Source organism: Coptis chinensis, chromosome 3 (assembly GCF_015680905.1).
Source record: "Coptis chinensis isolate HL-2020 chromosome 3, ASM1568090v1, whole genome shotgun sequence".
NCBI lineage: Eukaryota > Viridiplantae > Streptophyta > Magnoliopsida > Ranunculales > Ranunculaceae > Coptis > Coptis chinensis.
Genome location: NC_141458.1, coordinates 67,357,334 through 67,377,588, shown reverse-complemented (window position 1 = coordinate 67,377,588; position 20,255 = coordinate 67,357,334). Strand labels below are relative to the sequence as shown.

At 38.8% G+C, this 20,255-nt stretch overlaps 1 protein-coding gene across 5 annotated transcripts; it reads right to left on the bottom strand.

Moving 5' to 3' along the window:
- Positions 1-16,187: 16,187 nt before the first annotated feature.
- Positions 16,188-18,925, bottom strand: LOC147510497 (ABC transporter B family member 3-like). Of its 5 annotated transcripts, none has more exons than XR_015218873.1 (5): positions 18,757-18,925; positions 18,363-18,472; positions 17,605-18,069; positions 17,105-17,378; positions 16,188-16,736 (listed from the first exon to the last, which is right to left on the bottom strand). XR_015218873.1 is itself a non-coding variant. In XM_086602452.1 (4 exons), exons 1-2 carry the CDS (start codon positions 18,532-18,534, stop codon positions 17,792-17,794), a joined length of 450 nt encoding a protein of 149 aa, XP_086458578.1. In that variant the 5' UTR covers positions 18,535-18,750; the 3' UTR covers positions 16,188-16,736; positions 17,105-17,378; positions 17,605-17,791. The 5 variants fall into 5 exon arrangements, 1 of the variants encoding a protein (XP_086458578.1); XR_015218871.1 differs by having other exon boundaries at positions 17,605-18,077; positions 18,757-18,916; XR_015218872.1 differs by having other exon boundaries at positions 17,605-18,077; positions 18,363-18,506; positions 18,757-18,915.
- Between the last annotated feature and the right edge of the window lie 1,330 nt (positions 18,926-20,255).

Here is a 20,255-nt window from a genome sequence, read left to right as displayed (position 1 = left end):
GGCAGTTCGTCCAAACGAACTCGGTCAAACCCAATCAAACAATCTTTTCTCCCCCCAAATTGCCTACATCAATAAGGTTAAACAAAATATAACCTTTACAAAACTTATTGGTATAATCAAGATTCAAGCACAGTGTATAATAAGATTATTCACTCTCTCCCACTCTATTTACTTTTATAACAATCTGATCAAAAAGAAATTTAGGGCAATTATGGAATGTGAACCTGGACACAAATTAACTGAACGACACTTCCTAGGCTTGACTCTCTCTAAATACACCATTTTCTATTTTCATATATATGAAATTAACAATAATATATTGGTTTTAGTGATTATAATGACCTCACATACCTCTAAGTCTAGGGAATGGCATGGAACTAGAGTTTTGAATGTAAGATATGATATAATAGTCCAAAGAACACTATATCATATCCTCCATAAAGTAGTCAATAAGTCAAAACTTTATAGAGTTTCGGTTTCTAAATTGATGTGTGGGTTACTCCTTACGTAAATATCATATTACTCAAGCCTTAATTGCATTGGCTAATTAAAAGAAGAAGGTTAAATGACTTACTCCACCAATTATGGGTAGGTGGAAGGCTAAAGAACTTTGAAACCACCGTCCTCTCTCCATCCTTTATGTAAGGGGGATTTCCCGTCATTATATAGATGACACGTGCATGGGAAATAACCTAATATTATAGATGTCCAGAATGAGACGAGGACTATCGGATCAGTTCTATGGATAAGTGAACTCTTGCTTCGCATGAGTGTTTAGTGGACATGTGCCAGACGCGTGACTGACCGCTCCTAAATACAACAGTTCTCCAAGTCGATAGAAACTGACATGGACAGTTCCTGAACTGAAGGAAACTGATGAGGGCGATCTTTGATGATAAGGAAGGAATCGTGATGGCATATCTTGAAGAGTTACCTTTTAGATATAATCTTCCCCTAAAGTATGGGACATTATGATCAGCAAGGAAACTTACCTCTCATAAGATATGGTCTAGATTCAGACTTCCATAAAGAGGGAATTCCTAATAGGAAGATAGAGTCCAAAGATGGAAAGGAACTCACAAGCGGTGGAGATAGCCCTAACCCTAGGACTCTCAAATCTGTTCCTATATAAGCCATAGGGATTTCGCTCTTAAGAACTACGCAAGATAGGGTTTGATTCTCCAAAACAAACAAAGAGATACATAGGCAGCCGCCAAGTGGTTCAACCCTGAACTCACAATCATCTTATCCCTTCTCTACTCAGTAAAAGCTTTTGAATCACAAAGCACAGAGGAAGATCAGGGGATACTCGAAAAATCCCCTACATTTAGTGGCGTTGTCTGTGGCGACGAAAGCAGGTAAATATTCATTCCAAATGACTGATTTAGTCTAAAACCTCTTACTGTTGTGATAGCAGGAGCAAAGAAAACAAAGGGTGGCGCTACCACACGCAACATCGCTATCAGAGAAGAAGTGCACGAGATGCCTGAAGGGGAGAATATCGGTCACCAAAACTTGAATAATCCCCCCACCCCCCAAGGACCTATGACCAGCCCCGATGGACCAGTTGCCCCCGGTGCAGGCCCCAGGAATAACTCTCAAAAGGAACATCAAAATGGTGAAAATGCTGTCCTCACCAACCTAGAGTCTGTTCAGACGAGCCAGGTAGTACATGCTCTGGAACAGCAAAGAAGCAACCTTGAGCAAGAGTTACAGCTACTGAGGCACTTATACCAGTCTGACACTGGGAAGGAGCCACTCATCGATCTCGATGATGATGACCTTCCGAAAGGTGGTCGTGCTAGGAACCCAAGGCGTGGGGATCCAGTGCAACGTGAGTCATCTGAGTCAGAATATAGCAACTCAGATGAGGACTCAAGAACAGCCTCAGAACTAGAGTCAACTGACCAAGATCATGATGTCGACCCTCAACACCAAAAAAGAACTCAGAATAATAAACTTTCTACCAAAGAAAGTGCATGGGAAACTGAAAAAAATGACCTGATCCGCGAAATGCATCGGATGACAGGCAAAGGGAGAAAAATGCAAGACTCCCTTGTTCAATCCGCCACAATGAAGGCAGGCAAATCTCTTTTCGCATCACAGGTGATAAGGAAGTCATATCCCTGTGGTTACCGACAACCAAAGTTCAGTGTCTTTAGTGGCAAGTCAGATCCGGTGTATCATGTATTCAGGTATCGTGCCACTATAGGACAATATGAAAGGTATGGCCATGTCATGTGTCAAGTGTTCAAAGCCTCTCTATCTGGATCTACGCTCCAGTGGTACCATAGGTTACCAGAGCGGCAAATCAGGTCCTCAGAGGAACTGTTTAGGACCTTCATAAACAGGTACTCGTGCAACAAGCATCAACCAAAATGGATCAATGCATTGTTCAACATCAAGAAAAAGGACGGAGAAGCATTAAGGTCCTACATGCAACGGTTCATGTAAATTTCAATCTAAATAGAGTCTTGTGACAAACAGACTGCTATAATAGCTTTCAAACAAGGGTTGGATAAAAACAATGCCTTATTCAGATCTCTCCTAGGAAACCACCTTGTGATTTAGAGGAACTCCTAGACAGGGTTGAAACTCATGTGGGGTGGGAAGAGGATGTCCTGAACAGACGTCAGGAAGCGAAGAATACTAATCGGGCAGTTCATGTGGTCCCTCGAGAAGGGAACAAGAACTCTTCCCCTCAAAAGTCAAAGAGAGACCAAAATCGTGGTCGCCAAAGGGCTGAATCCCCATTAAAGGGACGAATGCCAAGAGGGCAGTACCAAAATGTAGCCAGTAGTGCATATGAAAAACCACAAAAGAAGCCATATATGGAAGGAGCTGAAATAGCTCTTCCATCTATGGACAGGAACTTCGCCCCTCTGAACAAAATATCGGATGAGATTCTGGATTCAATCAAGAATAAGAGTTACCTCATGTTGCCAACTCCTCTTAAGCCAGGCTCCTTGGGCACCCGAGACCAGAGGACCTACTACAAGTTCCATAAGAGTAAAAGTCACAGTACCAAAGCCTGCAGGACCCTGAAAAATAAAATACAGGATCTGATCAAAAGGGGGTATTTGAAGCAGTTTGTGGCACACGAACAGGTGAATGTAGTACAGCCTGAGAAAATCAGCACATCAGTTCAAGATCCTCCAGGTATTGGACCCCTCAATGGCCGATTCCAGATAAATATGATTTCCGAAAAGGCAAGTAAGCGAAGTGGGCAGGTTACTAAAAAAGGTGCATGGTATCAGATGCGCATTGCTAAGCAGATGAGGATCATGAACAGTGAACTAACTACGGGTGCTCAGGTCAACGCGGTACCCCAAAAAGATCCTCTCATTCTTTTCACTGACGCTGACTGTCTCAGCATCCAGAGTCCACATGAGGATGCGCTGGTTCCCACACTCCCTTTTGGAGATTATGATTTGCACCGCATATTGGTTGACCCAGGAAGTTTGGCAGATGTGTTATACTATGACACATTCAAAAAGTTGCAGATCCCAAATGCTGAGATGGTTGCCACCAACTCTAACCTATATGGATTCAGCGGGGACAAAGCTCTAACAGTTGGGGAGATCCAGCTACCTGTAGCTACTGGTATGGTAACTCTCATCATAAATTTTGTTGTGGTAAAGCTAACGCACCTTATCACATGATTTTAGGCAGGACCTGGCTGCACAGACTTCATGCCATTCCCAATACCTATCACCAATGTCTAAAATTCCCACATAATGGGAAAATTGAGAAAATCAAAGGAGATCAGGTGGCTGCCAAAACACGCTACGCTCTGGCGATGAAGCAGTCCCCACTCTCTTTTGAACCAATGGAGGTAGGGCAACCCGCCAAATAGCAATTACAGTTGGATCTCCCTCTCCCAGACTTGGTCCCAAGAGAGAGGGAGGATCCCCCCTCACTGGAGTCATTAGAGGAAGTGGATATTGGGGGAGGTAGCTCACCAAAAACCACTTTTATTGGCACCATGTTGAGTTCTGAAGAGCACATCGCTCTGATACAGTTCCTCCGAGAGCATAAGGACGTGTTTGCTTAGTCATTCAAAGAAATGCTAGGAATTGATCCCCATGTGGCATGCCACCGACTCAATGTCCACAGTGATGCAATAGTAGTCAAGCAGAAACCAAGAAAAATAGGTGATGATAGATCTAAGGCAGTAAAAGCCGAAGTTGAAAAGCTAAAGGCAGCTAAATTTGTCCGAGAAATCAATTTCCCCACTTGGATTTCTAATATTGTCCCAGTGAGAAAGAAGAATGGGTCATGGAGAATCGGTATCGACTTTACGGATCTAAACTGTGCATGTCCAAAAGACAGCTACCCTTTGCCACGAATTGACAAATTAGTGGATGCAACGGCTGGACATGAACTGTTATCTTTCATAGATGGGTCATCTGGTTACAACCAGATCCCATTGCAAAAGGAGGACCACAAGCATGCCAGTTTCACAATTAAGGATGGCATGTATTGCTATCAGGTCATGCCATTCGAACTAAAAAATGCAGGGGCCATATACCAGCGTTTAGTAAATAAAATGTTTGAAGGATTGATAGGCGACATTATGGAGGTGTATGTAGACGATCTTTTGATCAAAAGCCTAAGGCGAGGAGACCATCTCTCCCACCTGAAGCATGCATTTGACATTCTCAGAGAATATCGCATGAAACTCAACCCTGCAAAGTGTGCTTTCGATGTCTCATCAGGGAAGTTTTTAGGGTATCTAGTTACTAAGAGAGGAATTGAGGCAAACCCAGATCAAATCTAGGTGCTCATAGAAATGCCCTCACCTAAAAATATAAAAGAGGTTCAGAAAGTCATAGGCAGGTTAACAGCTCTGAGCAGGTTCATCTCCAAGAATTCAAATAAGTGCAAACCTCTCTTTCAGCTACTGCGAAAGAATACCTCATTTGCATAGACAGAAGAATGCCAGAAAGCATTTGACCAACTCAAAACATACATGGGGGCACCACCAATCCTCTCCAAGCTAGTTAAGGGAGAAGTCTTGGGTCTTTATCTGTGTTCATCTGACTACGGTATCAGTTTTGTACTAATACACGTGGATGAAAAGAAGGTTGAAAAGCTTGTCTATTTCTTGAGCCGAACGTTCCTACCAATAGAAACAAGGTACCCTAAACTCGAAAGAGTCGCTCTAGCCCTTGTTTTTGCCGTAGAGAAATTACGACCGTACTTTCAGTCCCATACTATCAGAGTGATCACAGAGTACCAATTGTGATCAGTTCTGGAAAGATCAAATAAGTCAGGAAGGCTAGCTAAATGGTCTATGCAACTGTCAGAATATGATATTATTTACGTCCCCAGAATCTCAGAGAAGGGACAGGCACTAGCAGAATTCTTGGGAGATTTCCCAATAACCTATACGGGATACGACTCAACCACCCCCAGTTTAGATGATGGGGTCCCACCTGAATCCAAAAGAACCCAACCAGACCCCTGGGAGTTGAGCTCCGGATGGCGACTGTTTGTGGATGGATCTTCAAATGACGAAGGCGTGGGAGTTAGAGCTGTGTTAGTTACTCCTGACAATATGCGGCTCGAGAAATCCATCTGGTTAGGATGGAATGCTTCTAATAATGAGGCAGAATATGTGGCCACCCTTTCTGGCCACACAATGGCTCTCGACCTGGGGTTAACACACCTCACAGTTTTTAGTGACTCACAGCTAGTTATGTTTCAAGTTGACGGAGGATACGAGGCCAGGGATGAACGAATGGCAAAATACCTGGAATTGGTAAGAGGTATTAAGAGCAAGTTTGAAAACATTCAGTTCTATCAGCTGCCCTAATCAGCAAATCTACACGCAAATGCTTTGGCATATGTTGCCTCAATGTTGGGCAACAGCGAGTCTCGTTCTATTCCTATAGAGTTCTAAGGTCAACCTAGCATCCAAGTGCTCAATGTGGAAATAGTTTGTGTTATTCCACCCACCGCACCGAACTGGATGGATGCATATAAGTCTTACCTCAAAGATGGGACACTCCTTGAGGATAAGAATGTAGCAAGGCGTCTGCTTGCTAAGATACAAAGGTTCACCCTCATTGAAGATGATCTGTACAATAAGTCATTTCTAGGACCTCATCTCAGATGTCTCTCCCCAAACCCCGCTGAACAGGTTATGCAAAAGGTTCATAAAAGAGTTTGTGGCAACCACGCTGGGGGCAGAACACTAGCTTTCAAGATTTCGAGGTAAGGATACTTTTGGCCTTATATGCAAAAGGATACACAGGTTTTTGCCCGTAAATGCGAGAAGTGTCAACAATTTGCTCCGCTTATATATGCTCCAGCAACAGAACTGCACCCATTAGCCAGCCCATGGCCATTTGCACAGTGGGGAACTGACATTGTAGGACCTCTACCACCCGCTCCTGGCAATGTCAGATTCTTGCTAGTCGCAATGGATTACTTCACCAAATGGATAAAAGCAGTTCCCCTTGTCTTCATTCGAGAACAAGACGTCAGAAAGTTCATTTGAAACAACATTGTCTGCAGGTTTGGCATACCCAAAGTTATCATCTCAGATAATGGGCAACAGTTTGCTGGAGGTTTGTCGCTAAACTCTGTCAGGAGTTTCGCATTACCCATCTGTTTTCAACTCTTAGGTATCCACAAGGCAATGGCCAGGCTAGAGCCTTTAACAGGGTTATCTTGGATAACATGAATCGTAAGTTAGATGACACAAAAGGTTTATGGGTCGAGGAACTACCTAAGGTCCTATGGGCATACCGAACTATGCCCAGACGATCGACTGGTGAGTCCCCATTTTCTCTGACTTACGGAACGTAACTGAAGCCGTCATACCTCCCGAACTGGTAGCTCCTACTCTGAAGTCCGACGTTGTGCATACCCTGGACAACGAGGAATTATTATGCAGAGAGATGGACCTCCTAGATGAAAAACGAGAGGGTGTCGCACTGCGCTTAGCTACCAACTAGTAGATTCTGAAAAGATCATACGACAAGAGAGTCCGGATTCGATCTTTTAAATCTGGCAATCTGGTTCTGCGCGAGATCCCAGAGCCCAACGACAAACTTGGACCCAACTGGGAAGGACCATACATCATTGACAAGGTTGGTCGAACTGGTTTTTACTACCTACGCACTGTTAAAGGTGACGTTCTTGTCAAACCATGGAATGCACAGCACCTTCGCAAGTACTATCAGTAAATTGTTATTTCATGCTTTGTTATGCATACTTTGTCATCAATAAAGTTCTTCACCTGGCAATCAAATGTATTCCTTGCACGTTCTTTATTAGTTATCCACAATGGACTAAGCCTTTAGGGAATTATTTTCTCACTATCTGTTCAAGAATATTGTATACCAATTTGCTTTAGAACCAGTGATACTGAACATGGGGAAGTTGAACTATATGTCAATTCCTTCCTCATCCCCATGTAGCTGGAATTGTATGCTAGTTCTTTCAAACTGCGATTATCCTCGATGGGTTAAGCCTTTAGGGAATATGACCACACTAACTGTTCAATAAATTGTATACCAGTTTGACTTAGAACGAGAGATAGTGTTCTTGCAAACCTGAACTGTATGCCAGTTCTTGGAGCTCTCAAAACATCAAACATAGGGTTTGCTAGGAAGATCTGGGTTGGATCCAGATCCTAGCACGCAATCATTAGCCTGGAACTATGTCGGCATGATGGCGTTGAGGAAGACTCCTCCACTGCTGTTCTGGCGATACCCTATTTATTTCTGGCAATACCCTATTTATTTTTTAAATAAATAGGACTTATCGTTATTAAACACAGTGTTGTGCTTATGGCACCAAGTTACTTTCGCAAAGGCATATGCCTCTATTGCGATTGAACTTTCAGTTACAGATAACTTGAAATAGCTTCCATGATATCCTGATCAGATTCTGGTTATGCCTCGTTTTAATCTGTTCAGCCTACTAGGGTCACCTATTGTTGTTCCAAATGAACTTTAGGGGCAACAGGGGTAGAGTATGCACAGTAATGCATGTATGCATAAAATAGAAGAGCTGCAAAGCTTAGTAAAATAAATTATATGTGAGCTACATAGCTCAATATTACAAACCCATAGAATAATTGTTTAAGAATAATTGTTTTCCAAATCATAAACTGAAGAGCTAAGTCTTTACTTAGCCTATTGAGTAGGGGTAAAATCAAACTTTGGTTCACCATCAGTGTTTCCACTGCACCATCGTCAAGAACTCTTGGTTCACTCTCAAGAATAGACTGTGGGGCTGGATTAGCTAGAACGGTTGAAGGTTGAATAGAACACTCACCTGAAGATGGCACTAACAAAAAAGGAAGCTAAACTGGAGGCATGTCATTATCGGTGTCTTCTTTAGAAGATGAGAAGGCATCAGGCATAAGTTCATTCTAAATGGTAGAGATACTAGTGTCTAGACTAGGAAATAGGATGAAAGGGTTGGTTACCCGCCCCCGGTCATCTAACTGAGAAACATACCCAATAGCCTTAATAGCCTCCACGAACTTAACTTGTCTGGTCGCATTGAAAGACCCTTCAGAAACATCAATCACTCTCAAAGCAAAACAAATGGCACTTTTAGCTGACCTCTTCTTCACCTCCTTCACCACTTAGGAATAAAACTCGGAGGTCTCCACCAAGAGGTCACCAACCTTCTTATCAGAGTGAAGACGCTTCTCTTTTAGAGCCCTCTCATAGCCTGATATGACATCATTTGCATGGGCAATGGCTTGGACAAGGGTTCTCATTTCGGTATTCCTACGGTGAAGTTCCCCTTAGACTTGGTCATGCTTTGCTTGCAAGGTGGTGAAGTGGGAGCATAGTTCCAAAAACTTTACTTTCCAAGAAGCAGCATCAGCAGCTCCTTTCTTAGCCTTTTCCAATGAGTTTCGGAGATTGGAGATGGTGTCTCTCATATTCTTGATGCCAGTATCAGATTTATTCTCTTTTGCCAATAGCTGGTTAACCTGGATCTGCAGCTCCTCAGCTCTTTTCTTAGCAGCCTATTTCTCCTAGACCAGCTCACCAGTAACCATGTAGTCAGTAGATGTACTGGTAGAGGCCGCAAAAATTGGTTCTTTCATGGCCAGAAAGTTATTTACTAAATGGAAAATAATATAGAATATGTAAGTAACACAATGAGAGAAACAGAACATTGAACAGAGAATAAAGTCTTACCTTGACTAGATGAACAGCAGATCGAGAGAAAGAGAGATCCAGGCTCCCAACCATATTCGCTTCAGCTTTGTCAACAGGAAGTCACGTTGTTTCCAAAACTCTAAGCACGATATCAACATCATTTACAGAATGCTTGTTTGTAATAGGAAGTTCATCAGTTCATCCCCAACGCCTCATCTCTATGATCATCTCCCTTTCAAGGGAATCTAGAGATCGAGGAGAGAAGGGGATGTCATCACTCTCCCTCCTCCTATCACCGAATTGAGGAGGAGGGAGAGCGATAGTTACAGCAGTTGTTTCAGCAATACCCTTCCCCTTACAATTATCAGGGAGGGTAGGGTCAACAGTCAAAGGGACATTGTCACTAGTTTGTTCAGAATCTGCAGGAGGATCTAGAACTGATAGGGGTACAGCTACATTCTTACAAGACTTAACAGGTGGGGGAATACTAGCAAGGACCTTGAAAAGTGTTTCTTCATTTACGATGAGAGTACGAAATTTCATTTTCTTACTAGATGGGGCAACATCAGAAGTAGAAATAGTATCATATCTCTTCAATCTAGAATGGTTGGACGCACGACTTTTCTTTTAAAATTGCTGGCCACCAGCAATTCATAAGGCAGTTCAGGGCCCCTCCAGCCAGTGATCACACAATCATCACTGACAGTAGGCTTCTAAATTGAACCCGATGTTGCAGCATCACTAGAGACGGCCACGGAACTTCTCCTTGCAGTTTCCTCTTCGTCTAGTAATCAAAGAGGAGTCATCCTGAACTGGAGGAGAAAGAAGTCTAGTATCCTGATCTACAGGAGGAGGGAGTATTGTGTGCCCAGCCCAAAAGGGGAAAAGTCGGGGACAAGTTGCAGCAATTCTTCAGCAGACATGTTGAAATATTCAAAAAGACGGGTGGGATCAGGAACTTTCACCCAAGGCATCCTTTGTTCCTTGGGGACCTTCTTGATGAACTCCACCGTAGCAACGTCAGTTGCAGTCAATTGATTGCAGGGGTGAAGAGTCATCTAAGGAAAAACAAAAAAGAAACTCAGGCGAAAGACTCTTATAGTGATTGCAAAATTCATAGGAAAAGAGACTTACTGGTTGGAGCATGAGTGTGTTTTCTGGGAACAGGAATTCCCACAGGCTCACCATCAAAAATCAGAAGGACGAACGTCCCAGGTATCACCCAACACACGAAGGTGGTGACCAACCCAGCCTTCGTCACTCTGCTTCCCCTCGAAAAAGACAATCGGAGAGTTCTTGTCTCTGGTCATAAGGTAGTAGTACGATTGGTCTCGAATATGCTGGACCTCATAAAAGTAACCGAACACCCAACGATTCAGAACTAATCCATGTCTCTTGGCAAGAAGGGCATAATACATGACAGTTCTGTAGAACAGGGGTGCTGCCTGACCAAGAGCAAGATTGAAGTGAATCAGACACTCTCTTAGCAATGGGTGGAGGGAAAGAGTAAGTCCGGCCCTAAGCTGACCAATGGTGATGAGCGCCACTTCTTTGTAGGCCAACTCGTCAAATAACCTCCCTCACTCCAGGCCAATATCTTCAGGGATGTGAAATTTTTCCTGGATCAGTTCAAGGGTGGAGAGATCCCTGAAGTTTATAAGTGACCAATTGGGATTCATGATCGGAAAAGAAAGAAAGTTTGGAGCTTTGCTTAAACCCTAATGGGAAATCAAAGGTTTCAGTATGCAGGGAAAAAGTAGCGGAAGAGATAATGAAGGTTCTCTCACCAGATCCTTTATATATAGATGAGATGGACGGTTACGATTAGCCCAAGCATTGTTTCTTTTCGGGATGGAACTTCCATCATTACCTTTTTAGGGAAACGGCGTGTCTGTTAGAGCTGTCTTTTCAGAGTCTTAATTAGTTGATTACGTAAGCAGTTCCAGCAACTATTTAGAAAAAAGATTCTCGCAGTAAAAGCAGTGTCACTTCAAGTGCCCACGTATTATAAGGCACAAGAGGGGGCATCTGTAAGGGGGATTTCCCGTCATTAGATAGATGACACGTGCATGGGAAATAACCAAAGACTATAGATGTCCAGAATGAGATGAGAACTATCGGATCAGTTCTGTGGATAAGTGAACTCGTGCTTCGCATGAGTGTTTAGTGGACATGTGCCAGGCATGTGACTGACCGCTCCTAAATACAATAGTTCTCCAAGTCGTTAGGAACTGACATGGACAGTTCCTGAACTGAGGGAAACTGATGAGGGTGATCTTTGATGATAAGGAAGAAATCGTGATGGCATATCTTGAAGAGGTACCTTTTAGATATAATCTTCCCATAAATGATGAGACATTATGATCAGCAAGGAAACTTACCTCTCACAAGATATGGTCTAGATTCAGACTTCCGTAAAGATGAAATTCCTAATATGAAGATAGAGTCCAAAGATGGAAGGGAACTCACAAGCGGTGGAGACAGCCGCCAAAGCTCCCTAGGACTCTCAAAGCTCTTCCTATATAAGCCATAGGGATTTTGCTCTTAGGAACTATGCAAGATAGGGTTTGATTCTCCAAAACAAACAAGGAGATATATAGGCAGCCGCCAAACGGTTCAACCCTGAACTCACAATCATCTCATCCCTTCTCTACTAAGTAAAGGCTTTCATATCACAAAGCACAAAGGAAGATCAGGGGATACTCGAAAAATCTCCTACACTTTATACAAGAGTGGAGAAACCCCATATTTCTCTACTACGTACAACAATTAACACATTAAAGCTTATAAAGGTTTGGAAGAGAAATGGTGATTTGGTATTCATTATCGGATTCTATACATTATTTTTTGCTATGGATCAAGGTACAACATTTCATTGATTCATTATTTACATTCTTCATATTATGTGAAATAATACGTGATTCATGATTCTCTAAACATTATTAAATTTGTGCTTACATTTGGTATCGGAGCGCAAGGTTTTGAATTACGTTTATTTTCCGTTAAAACATATGATTATAATTGTATAATGAAGCCATATAGCTATAGCATGATAGCCGTAGCATGATTGGGTGACCAAGTTTTGTTGATTCTATACCGGCGAAAGAATTTGATATACTAATTCATGGTTGTTACGCATGTGTGGGAATCTAATATCGTCGTATCATATGTAACGAGCTTTTGTTAGAAACTTAATTAGTTTGGATGTTCTGCTCAAGTGCTTATAGCCACTAAATAAAAAGTCAGCCTAAAAAAAATAAAAAAATCCCCGTCAGTACGTTTATTGATTGCTAAAGAACATGATTTATGACAGATCTGAATTCATTTCTATCTATTGGCGTCAATTGATTTCCTTTTAATTAAGGTGAGATTTTAGAAAGCTTCTTTTGAGCATGTACTAGAAAGGCTTTCACATTATGATATTCTATTATTCTTCTCCGGATTCCGACTAGTTACCGATGGATAGTGCTGATATCATGCCGTTTTATTTGTCGAGATCCATTAGAGTTACAAGATTAATTTTGATGGCTTTTAACTATCAAGGGTTTATTAAACTCATAAACTTTCAATCGGAATCCAGTGTTTCTTTAATGAACGGTTTTGTCACACTCTTTTATAGTATTGTTTTGTTTTGGGTTTCATTGAGGAAGATGATGAACAAAGTAGTATCATTACAACATTGTCTTTGGGCTAATAATGTAATACACAAAGCGTTCACTCACATATTAATATTATTATAGTAAGGTTAAATAATATTATATATCAAAATTGGATAAGTCTGTTACCTTTGGGTATCCAGTTTAGTTCCAATTACAAATACAAACGGATTACCCTATCTCAATTTCCTAACCAATGAAATGATTATCGACCTTTGGGCAATAAAACATTCCTCGTGATTAGAAAATTGCAAAATAATATCATTAACGATAATACGATCGATACTTACAACTTCTTGATATTATGGTCACTTTGGTGACTACCAAATGATAATATTCGCAAATATCAACTCGTGAAATGATAACAATCACCATGATAATCCCATTGGTTCGCTATTTCTTACCATAAATAGCAGCAATTCAATGTCAATAGCAATAATACAATAAAGTATTCACAATATCATACTATTAGGCCACTTTGGCAGCTCCAAAGTTAATTTGTGAGTACCAAATCATGGAATGACATTGATAAAAAAAAAATCATAATCGTAGTGAAATTTAAATATGGGGCGGAATAACAAACAAACGTACGATCATAATGTACGAATTAATAACGAGTTCAAATTATTTTCACTATGCAACCATCATTGAAGTGGGAATTAATAAACAACGTTATTGGTAACATAATCTAAATAATCATCTTATCGTATGCATGCTATTGAACACAACGAACAAGTAATGCATGCAAGCTCAGCTCAACTTGACAAACCTTAAAAATTCATATAGATATATCCGATAACTTTAAAAAAAAAAAAAAAAAAAAAAACAAAAACAAAAAAAAACTTCAAATATCTAAAATGAATTTAAGTTTGTCATCAACAATAATATGACATTCACAAATTCTTAAGGTTTTACGCCACTTTGGCAGCTACCAAAACGGTAAATTGTGTATACTATGTTCTTAATTGACATCAATAATATTATAATGAGTAACAACATTAATATCATAAATATGCCCATATAATTAAAACGTGATATGTAGCGGAAAATGATCGAATGAATTTCATCATGTATTCTTCGTTAAATAGAGTATGCATTCATATACCTGAGATTGTTCCTAAACAAATTCAAAACATGTTTTAAGCCTTTCTATAATATGGGATTCGTAAAAACCTACGTAACGGCTATTTATGCGTTAAAAACGGACTTAAAATGAATTATATATGGCCAAAAACAAGTTATATGGTATGTAAACCGGTTTTGGGTTCAATCTGGTTCACTGGTTCGGGTCTGTTATGGTTCGATCATAAAAAAAAATAGAACAGTACAAAACATATTTTAATAACTAGAACAACATAAGGGTTAAATAAGAACAATTGCATTAGATTCCAAAACATAAATGGGAAGTTGTCATGGCTAATCGAAGTGATGAATGTTACTAAAACTAAACTCCATGTCCTAGCGTATTTGTAAAGTTTCTAGGAAGGCGTGAATGTACTTTATAGACATAGTTAGGAGAATGTTAAGTAAATCATTTATACCCATATTGTTGTGGATTGAAACTCTAAAAGCCGCTATGTATATATAAAGTTTCTATAAAAACAGTTCCAAAGAACTCTTTTTATAGAAACATATTAAGGCACCTGCAAGTTAAGGATACTTAGCAAAGTTAGAGTTTTATGTTCTCTATGAAAGAAAATTGGATTTTCAATCAAGTTATTGGTTGCTTATTAACAAGTTACCTTAGAAAATCCGAATAGTATTTACTTATCTAACTATGGTACAAGAATATTTGAGACCAATAATGTTAGATTCTCTAAGATTGGTGAAATCAGTGGGAGTGACATACCATAAAGATATTGTAATGTAATTCAAAAACGTGGTAAATATAGAAGTTTGGGTGCTTGTCCCTATACCATTCACTTCTAAGAAAGTTGTTGTTCCTTATGTTGTTGATTAGTTTGACAATAATGAACACCAACTGACTGATCACATACACTCCATAATAAAAATGTCACCAATGAACAGATAGTAGAATAACCACAAGGAATTGCATTACAAAATCTCAAATAGAAAAGAGGTTTGCAATCAATTCCGAATAAGTTGTGATATATCTACAAGAGTCTAAGGAAATGGACTATGAGGACTTGGTTTCATTTAACAAGCCATATTATGTATTGATTCTACTAAATGGATTAACACTATAAAGCAAAGTTGAAATCTACGGAACATAATGAAGTCTAGGATCTTCTCGAATTGCCTCAAGGATACAAGAAAGTTTGTTGAGTCTAGCTTCAAAACTAAGCTTGACAGTACATGCAATTTTGAGAGAAATAATGATGGACTTGTTCTAAAGATTTCATCTTAAAGAAAGGTGTTGATTATTTTATGAGTCTCTATTTGTATCCTAAAATGACTCTATATAGAATCATCATGGCTAGGTGGCTCATTTTAATTTTGAGTTACACCAAATATATGTAAAACCTCATTCCTTCATGAAACTTTATGTAAGTATTGCAAACGTAAGAGTCATAGTATGAACTTAAACAAAATTCTCACAATGATAGCTTAAGTTTAACGATATCATTAATTCCTTCAGTTGCATGTAAAACACTATTTAGCAATGTATATATTTGAAGGTCAGTGGGAGTTAGTTTATAATTTCAGTCTTGTATGTTTATGACTTCTACGCTAAGCAACTGTGATTTTGGTTTGTTAAACAAAATTAAGACTGTGTTTGATAAGAGCTGTGGCAAATGCAACTTTTGTCGCTATTTGCCACTAGCAAATTTGCTATGTGACACTTGCAAATAACTTATGACAAATTTAATTTGCCACTGTTTGATGATATTGTAGTAAATATCATTTGTCCTTATTTGCAACCATTTACTGCTGCTTGATTGTCCAAATTTGCCGCGGCAAATATTTCATTTTTTGTGCTTTTAAAATATTTAAGATTTAAAAATTATAACTACTCTTATTTGTAAATTTATTTTATTAAATATAGTTCCATTGAAAGACACGATGTTAATCTCTTAGCTACTACCGTCATATGCAAGACACAAGTTTACTGTAGGTTTTGGATTTGATAAAACGTTTAAAGTCAAAGTCCTAGGTGAATCTCCTTTTGAAGCTTCCAAATCCTAAGTGATATGTTCATGTAATGGAATAGTTTCAACACTTTAAATCAAAGGTATACGCATACTGCATGTCTCCAACATGATTACGAAAGCCAAAAAATATATATATAGATATTATTTTTTTCCACTACTGCTCTGCACTGAGCTGGGTACGAGCATACGAAGCATATTATAATCCATAATGCATATTTCTCAAATTTTATGGGCAGTAAGCAAAAAAAGTTATGTTAAAAAGGATTTGGGGAACTTCGGGGTGTCTAGTAGAACTGTAGAAGACTCCATAAATCAGTAGGCCTTTCATAATTCACATACTGCTTACAATTATAAATGACAAGCGTAATAACAAAATGGTTGTGATAAAGATCACAATAGCTACCATTAAAGCCACCAAACAATAAATTGCATCAGCATTGTCTACACAAAAGTAATAGATGATATTCTGAACAAATCAAGCTCGATGATCTTTTTCAGCCAAATATACCTATATTATGTAAATTTGAAGTTCCCATCTTCAACAGAAGTAAAACTGGTTTATGCTTTCATATAGCAAACACTAAAATGATTCCATCCCGGACAAGCTGGGCCCCAACATAGAAACTGATTGCATAGGAAGAAAATAAGAAGAAAAAAGAGAGCCCAAAGCCAACCCTAGTAATCAGTCCTAGCTTTATCCCTGCTTTCTTTGGGGCTTGACATTTGTTTCTGTATAGGGCTATCACATTCTCTTGGGCACAGAAAGAAAATACAGTTCTTATATTTCTTACAGCATCATTAGCAACTCCACTGGCTTCCTCATACTTCATCTACAGAAAAATATTGAATTAAAATCAGAATTGAAAAGCAAAATAGTTAAGCGGAGTCAACTTTTGGAATAAGAAATTAACTAATATACAAGCTCCTTTTCTTCGACACGAGAAATGAAATTTCAGTTATACAAGAAATGAGACTTAAGTGTTAAATTGTACTTTTTAAATTTCAAATTATTCAACACGAAAATTTGATCATGATATTGGACATGCTTAAAATGGATCATGATATACTCCAGGGTGGGGTAAAGACACTAACCTCTATATGTACGGAGCTGTAAGTGTATGGCAGTGCTACAAATTTGTGTAAACATTGAAAAATATCTCTGCACATAAATGTTATTACAGATGCAAGAGGATCAAACCTTTTTCAACAACCTTGCCATCGTGAATGACAGCAATCATATCAGAGTTCCTTACTGTGCCCAATTGATGGGCAACAATAATTGTGGTCCTACCAGTCATGAACCTGTCCAATGCCTCTTGCACACTCCATTCTGACTCGGCATCGAGCGCGCTTGTTGCTTCATCTAGGAGTAAAATTCTTGGGTTACGAAGAATTGCTCTAGCTATGGCAACTCGTTGTTTCTAACCCCCTGAAAGCTGAGTTCCAAAGTCAACAACCATTGTTTCAAGTCCCTTCAGACACGGTGATAATTTGTATTGTTAGTTGACGATTTCCCTATAATTTAAAAATATCTAATGAATGAACAAAGGATCTAAGATCTTCATGTGATTCTATGATGACCCGGGTACATTATAATTATGCTCGGACTTACTTTTGAAATACAACTAAATTCAACGAGCGATAATAGGTTCAATCAGTATGCTACAATATTAAAGTAATAGTAGTGAAAATTAGAACCTGGGGCAACTTGGCAGCCCTAATTTCTTCCATTGTTGCATTCTCTTTGCCATATGATACATTATCTCTGATGCTAGAAGCAAATAGTACAGGTTCCTGGCTGACAAGTCCAATTTTCTCTCTGACCCATCTTAGCAGGAGCTCTTTAAGATTTACTCCATCTATAAAAACTTTACCAAATTGCGGATCATAAAATCTTTCTATTAGACTGATCACTTCCACTCTCTCCAACCAAGGCTACAGTCATGCCACTGGGTATGGCCAAGGAAAGTCCAGCCAGTATTTGCTCATGTGGTCTAGTTGGATATCTGAAATAAACATCTCTTATATCTCCACAAATATCATCCAACTTTCGCCCACCAGTGTCAGATGAATCTATATCTGGCTTTATGTTCATTGTCTCAAACATACTGTATGCTGCGGCCTTTCCGGCTGCAAATGCCTTCATGCATGGAGATACCTCGCCTAGAGACCTGAAAGAAAAACAACTTTAAATCACGCCAATGATCTGTAAATTTGTCCTATTATCTTTTGAAGTATGAGGTCAAAACTTTGCTATTTTGTTAATTGATCAACTTGTTAAATCTTGATGAACTTCCAGAATCATGCAAAATGACTAAGGGTCTTAATGTGAATTTTCACAATTATAGGCAAGACCAAAAAGTGTCTGTAGGTTTCTTTTCTTTATTTGTTGTCTTGTGCAACATTTAATTCTACTTCTCCGAATATTTTGGTGCAGAGCATATTTTAATACTTACATGGAGTGATGGAGGAGGTCACAATAGCCATCAGAACAATTATCACATCCCCACCGGTATAACCTTTTCGAATTATCATGAGGGAACCAAACCATACAGCCAAGCCATAGCTGCAGAATATAATGAAAGAAACAATGTCGACAGCTTCAAGAGCAATACCACACCCCAACATCAGTAATACACTATGAAAGTAATGAAAACAGAAAACCAAGATACCCAGAAGAACACCCAAAACAGAAATGCAACAAGAACAGGTAATAAATCAGAAAGACCTAAACCCGCCACTATTCCTGTGTTCCACCACCACCAGTAAATACAAACAAGCCAAGATCTACAACAATTAAAGTAAATAGAATTCAATAGAGAGGAGGAGGGATGAAGGAGAGGGACGAACCTATTAAGGAGAGGAAGTGATTTCTTCCTTGAGAAAATCGCAACTCACTGGTTGGCTTTTGAAGAAGTTGGGTTCGAGAGATGTTATCAGGTTTTTTTCTTTTGGTGTGGCAAATTTCTTTTTTTCGGTGGCAAATTCAGGTGTTATTTTGGCGTGGCAAAATTTACTCAGCTCCCCCCAATGTAAAGTTTGTCACGAAAATAGTGGTAAATCAAAGAGTGTGGCAAATCTTTGGAAAATTTGCCACCGGGTTAAAAATGTATCAAACAGTGGCAAATATGAGTTTTTTGCATTTGCCATTATTTGTCACCGCAAATAGGGTTATCAAACATAGCCTAGGAATATTGAAAAGGCAAATTATGGAGTTGTCTCATAAAACATATATATCTTAGTAAACTTCCTTATAGATTACCTATATTGAATTGTTCAACTACTAACGTACTTTATATGAATAGGTGACTATCTGCTCACATTTATGATGATTTATCACATATTCCTATGATTGAATGTTTAAACTCAGATCAAACAGATTATCTTGCTACTGCTGAGTTTATGGTTTGCTTTGAGGCCACAATATATGATATATATTGTGCATATTATCTTAGAGCTTGGATTAGTTGTTTACATAATTATTGCCAAGTTGATAAAACTTATGTTGCACTCTATCTTCTCCGAGAGTTATACCCAAGATTTAGGTGCAAGATTGGATTTGGAGAACACTTATGGATTGTAGAAACATCGAGTGTATTCTGATGATAATAACACCAACTTATGATAATTGATCCATTAACCATTCGGTTTCTATCAAACATGAACAATTATGAAATGTCGACAATAAGAGTATTTGATATAACCCATGACGTTATGATGGTTAATTGGATTGATATTTTATGTTTATTTCATCAAATACCTAAATAGCTCAATTATCATGTTTCTATCATTTCTGTTTCATTAGTGGGAGTACGTACTTATTATGAATGAAACAAAATATTATTATTGGACACTAATAGGCAATAAATTTTTTGCCTAACTTCCCACTTATGGATCATAGTAAGCAAGTTGCTAGTGATGTGGTATAAGGAAGGAAAGATGTCGCACACGTACATATTTGACATAATACCACCATGACACACATTAGTAATTTGTTTGATATTGATATTATGATAACCAAATTATGTAAAGACATGTATTGGATATATTTTCAAAACGCGATCGCAATTATGTTGTTCTATATATTGTTAACCCACACGAGTTGTTTTACAAAACGTTTTATAAAATAAAATCAATATATAGTTTTGTCATATATACCAAGTGGGAGAATGTAAGATATGATATAATAGTCCAAAGACCACTATATCATATCCTCCATAAAATGGTCAACAAGCTAAAATTTTATAGAGTTTCGATTTCTAAATTGATGTGTAGGTTGCTCCTTAAGTAAATATCATATTACTCATGTCTTAATTGCATTGGCTAATTAAGAGAAAAAAATTAAATGA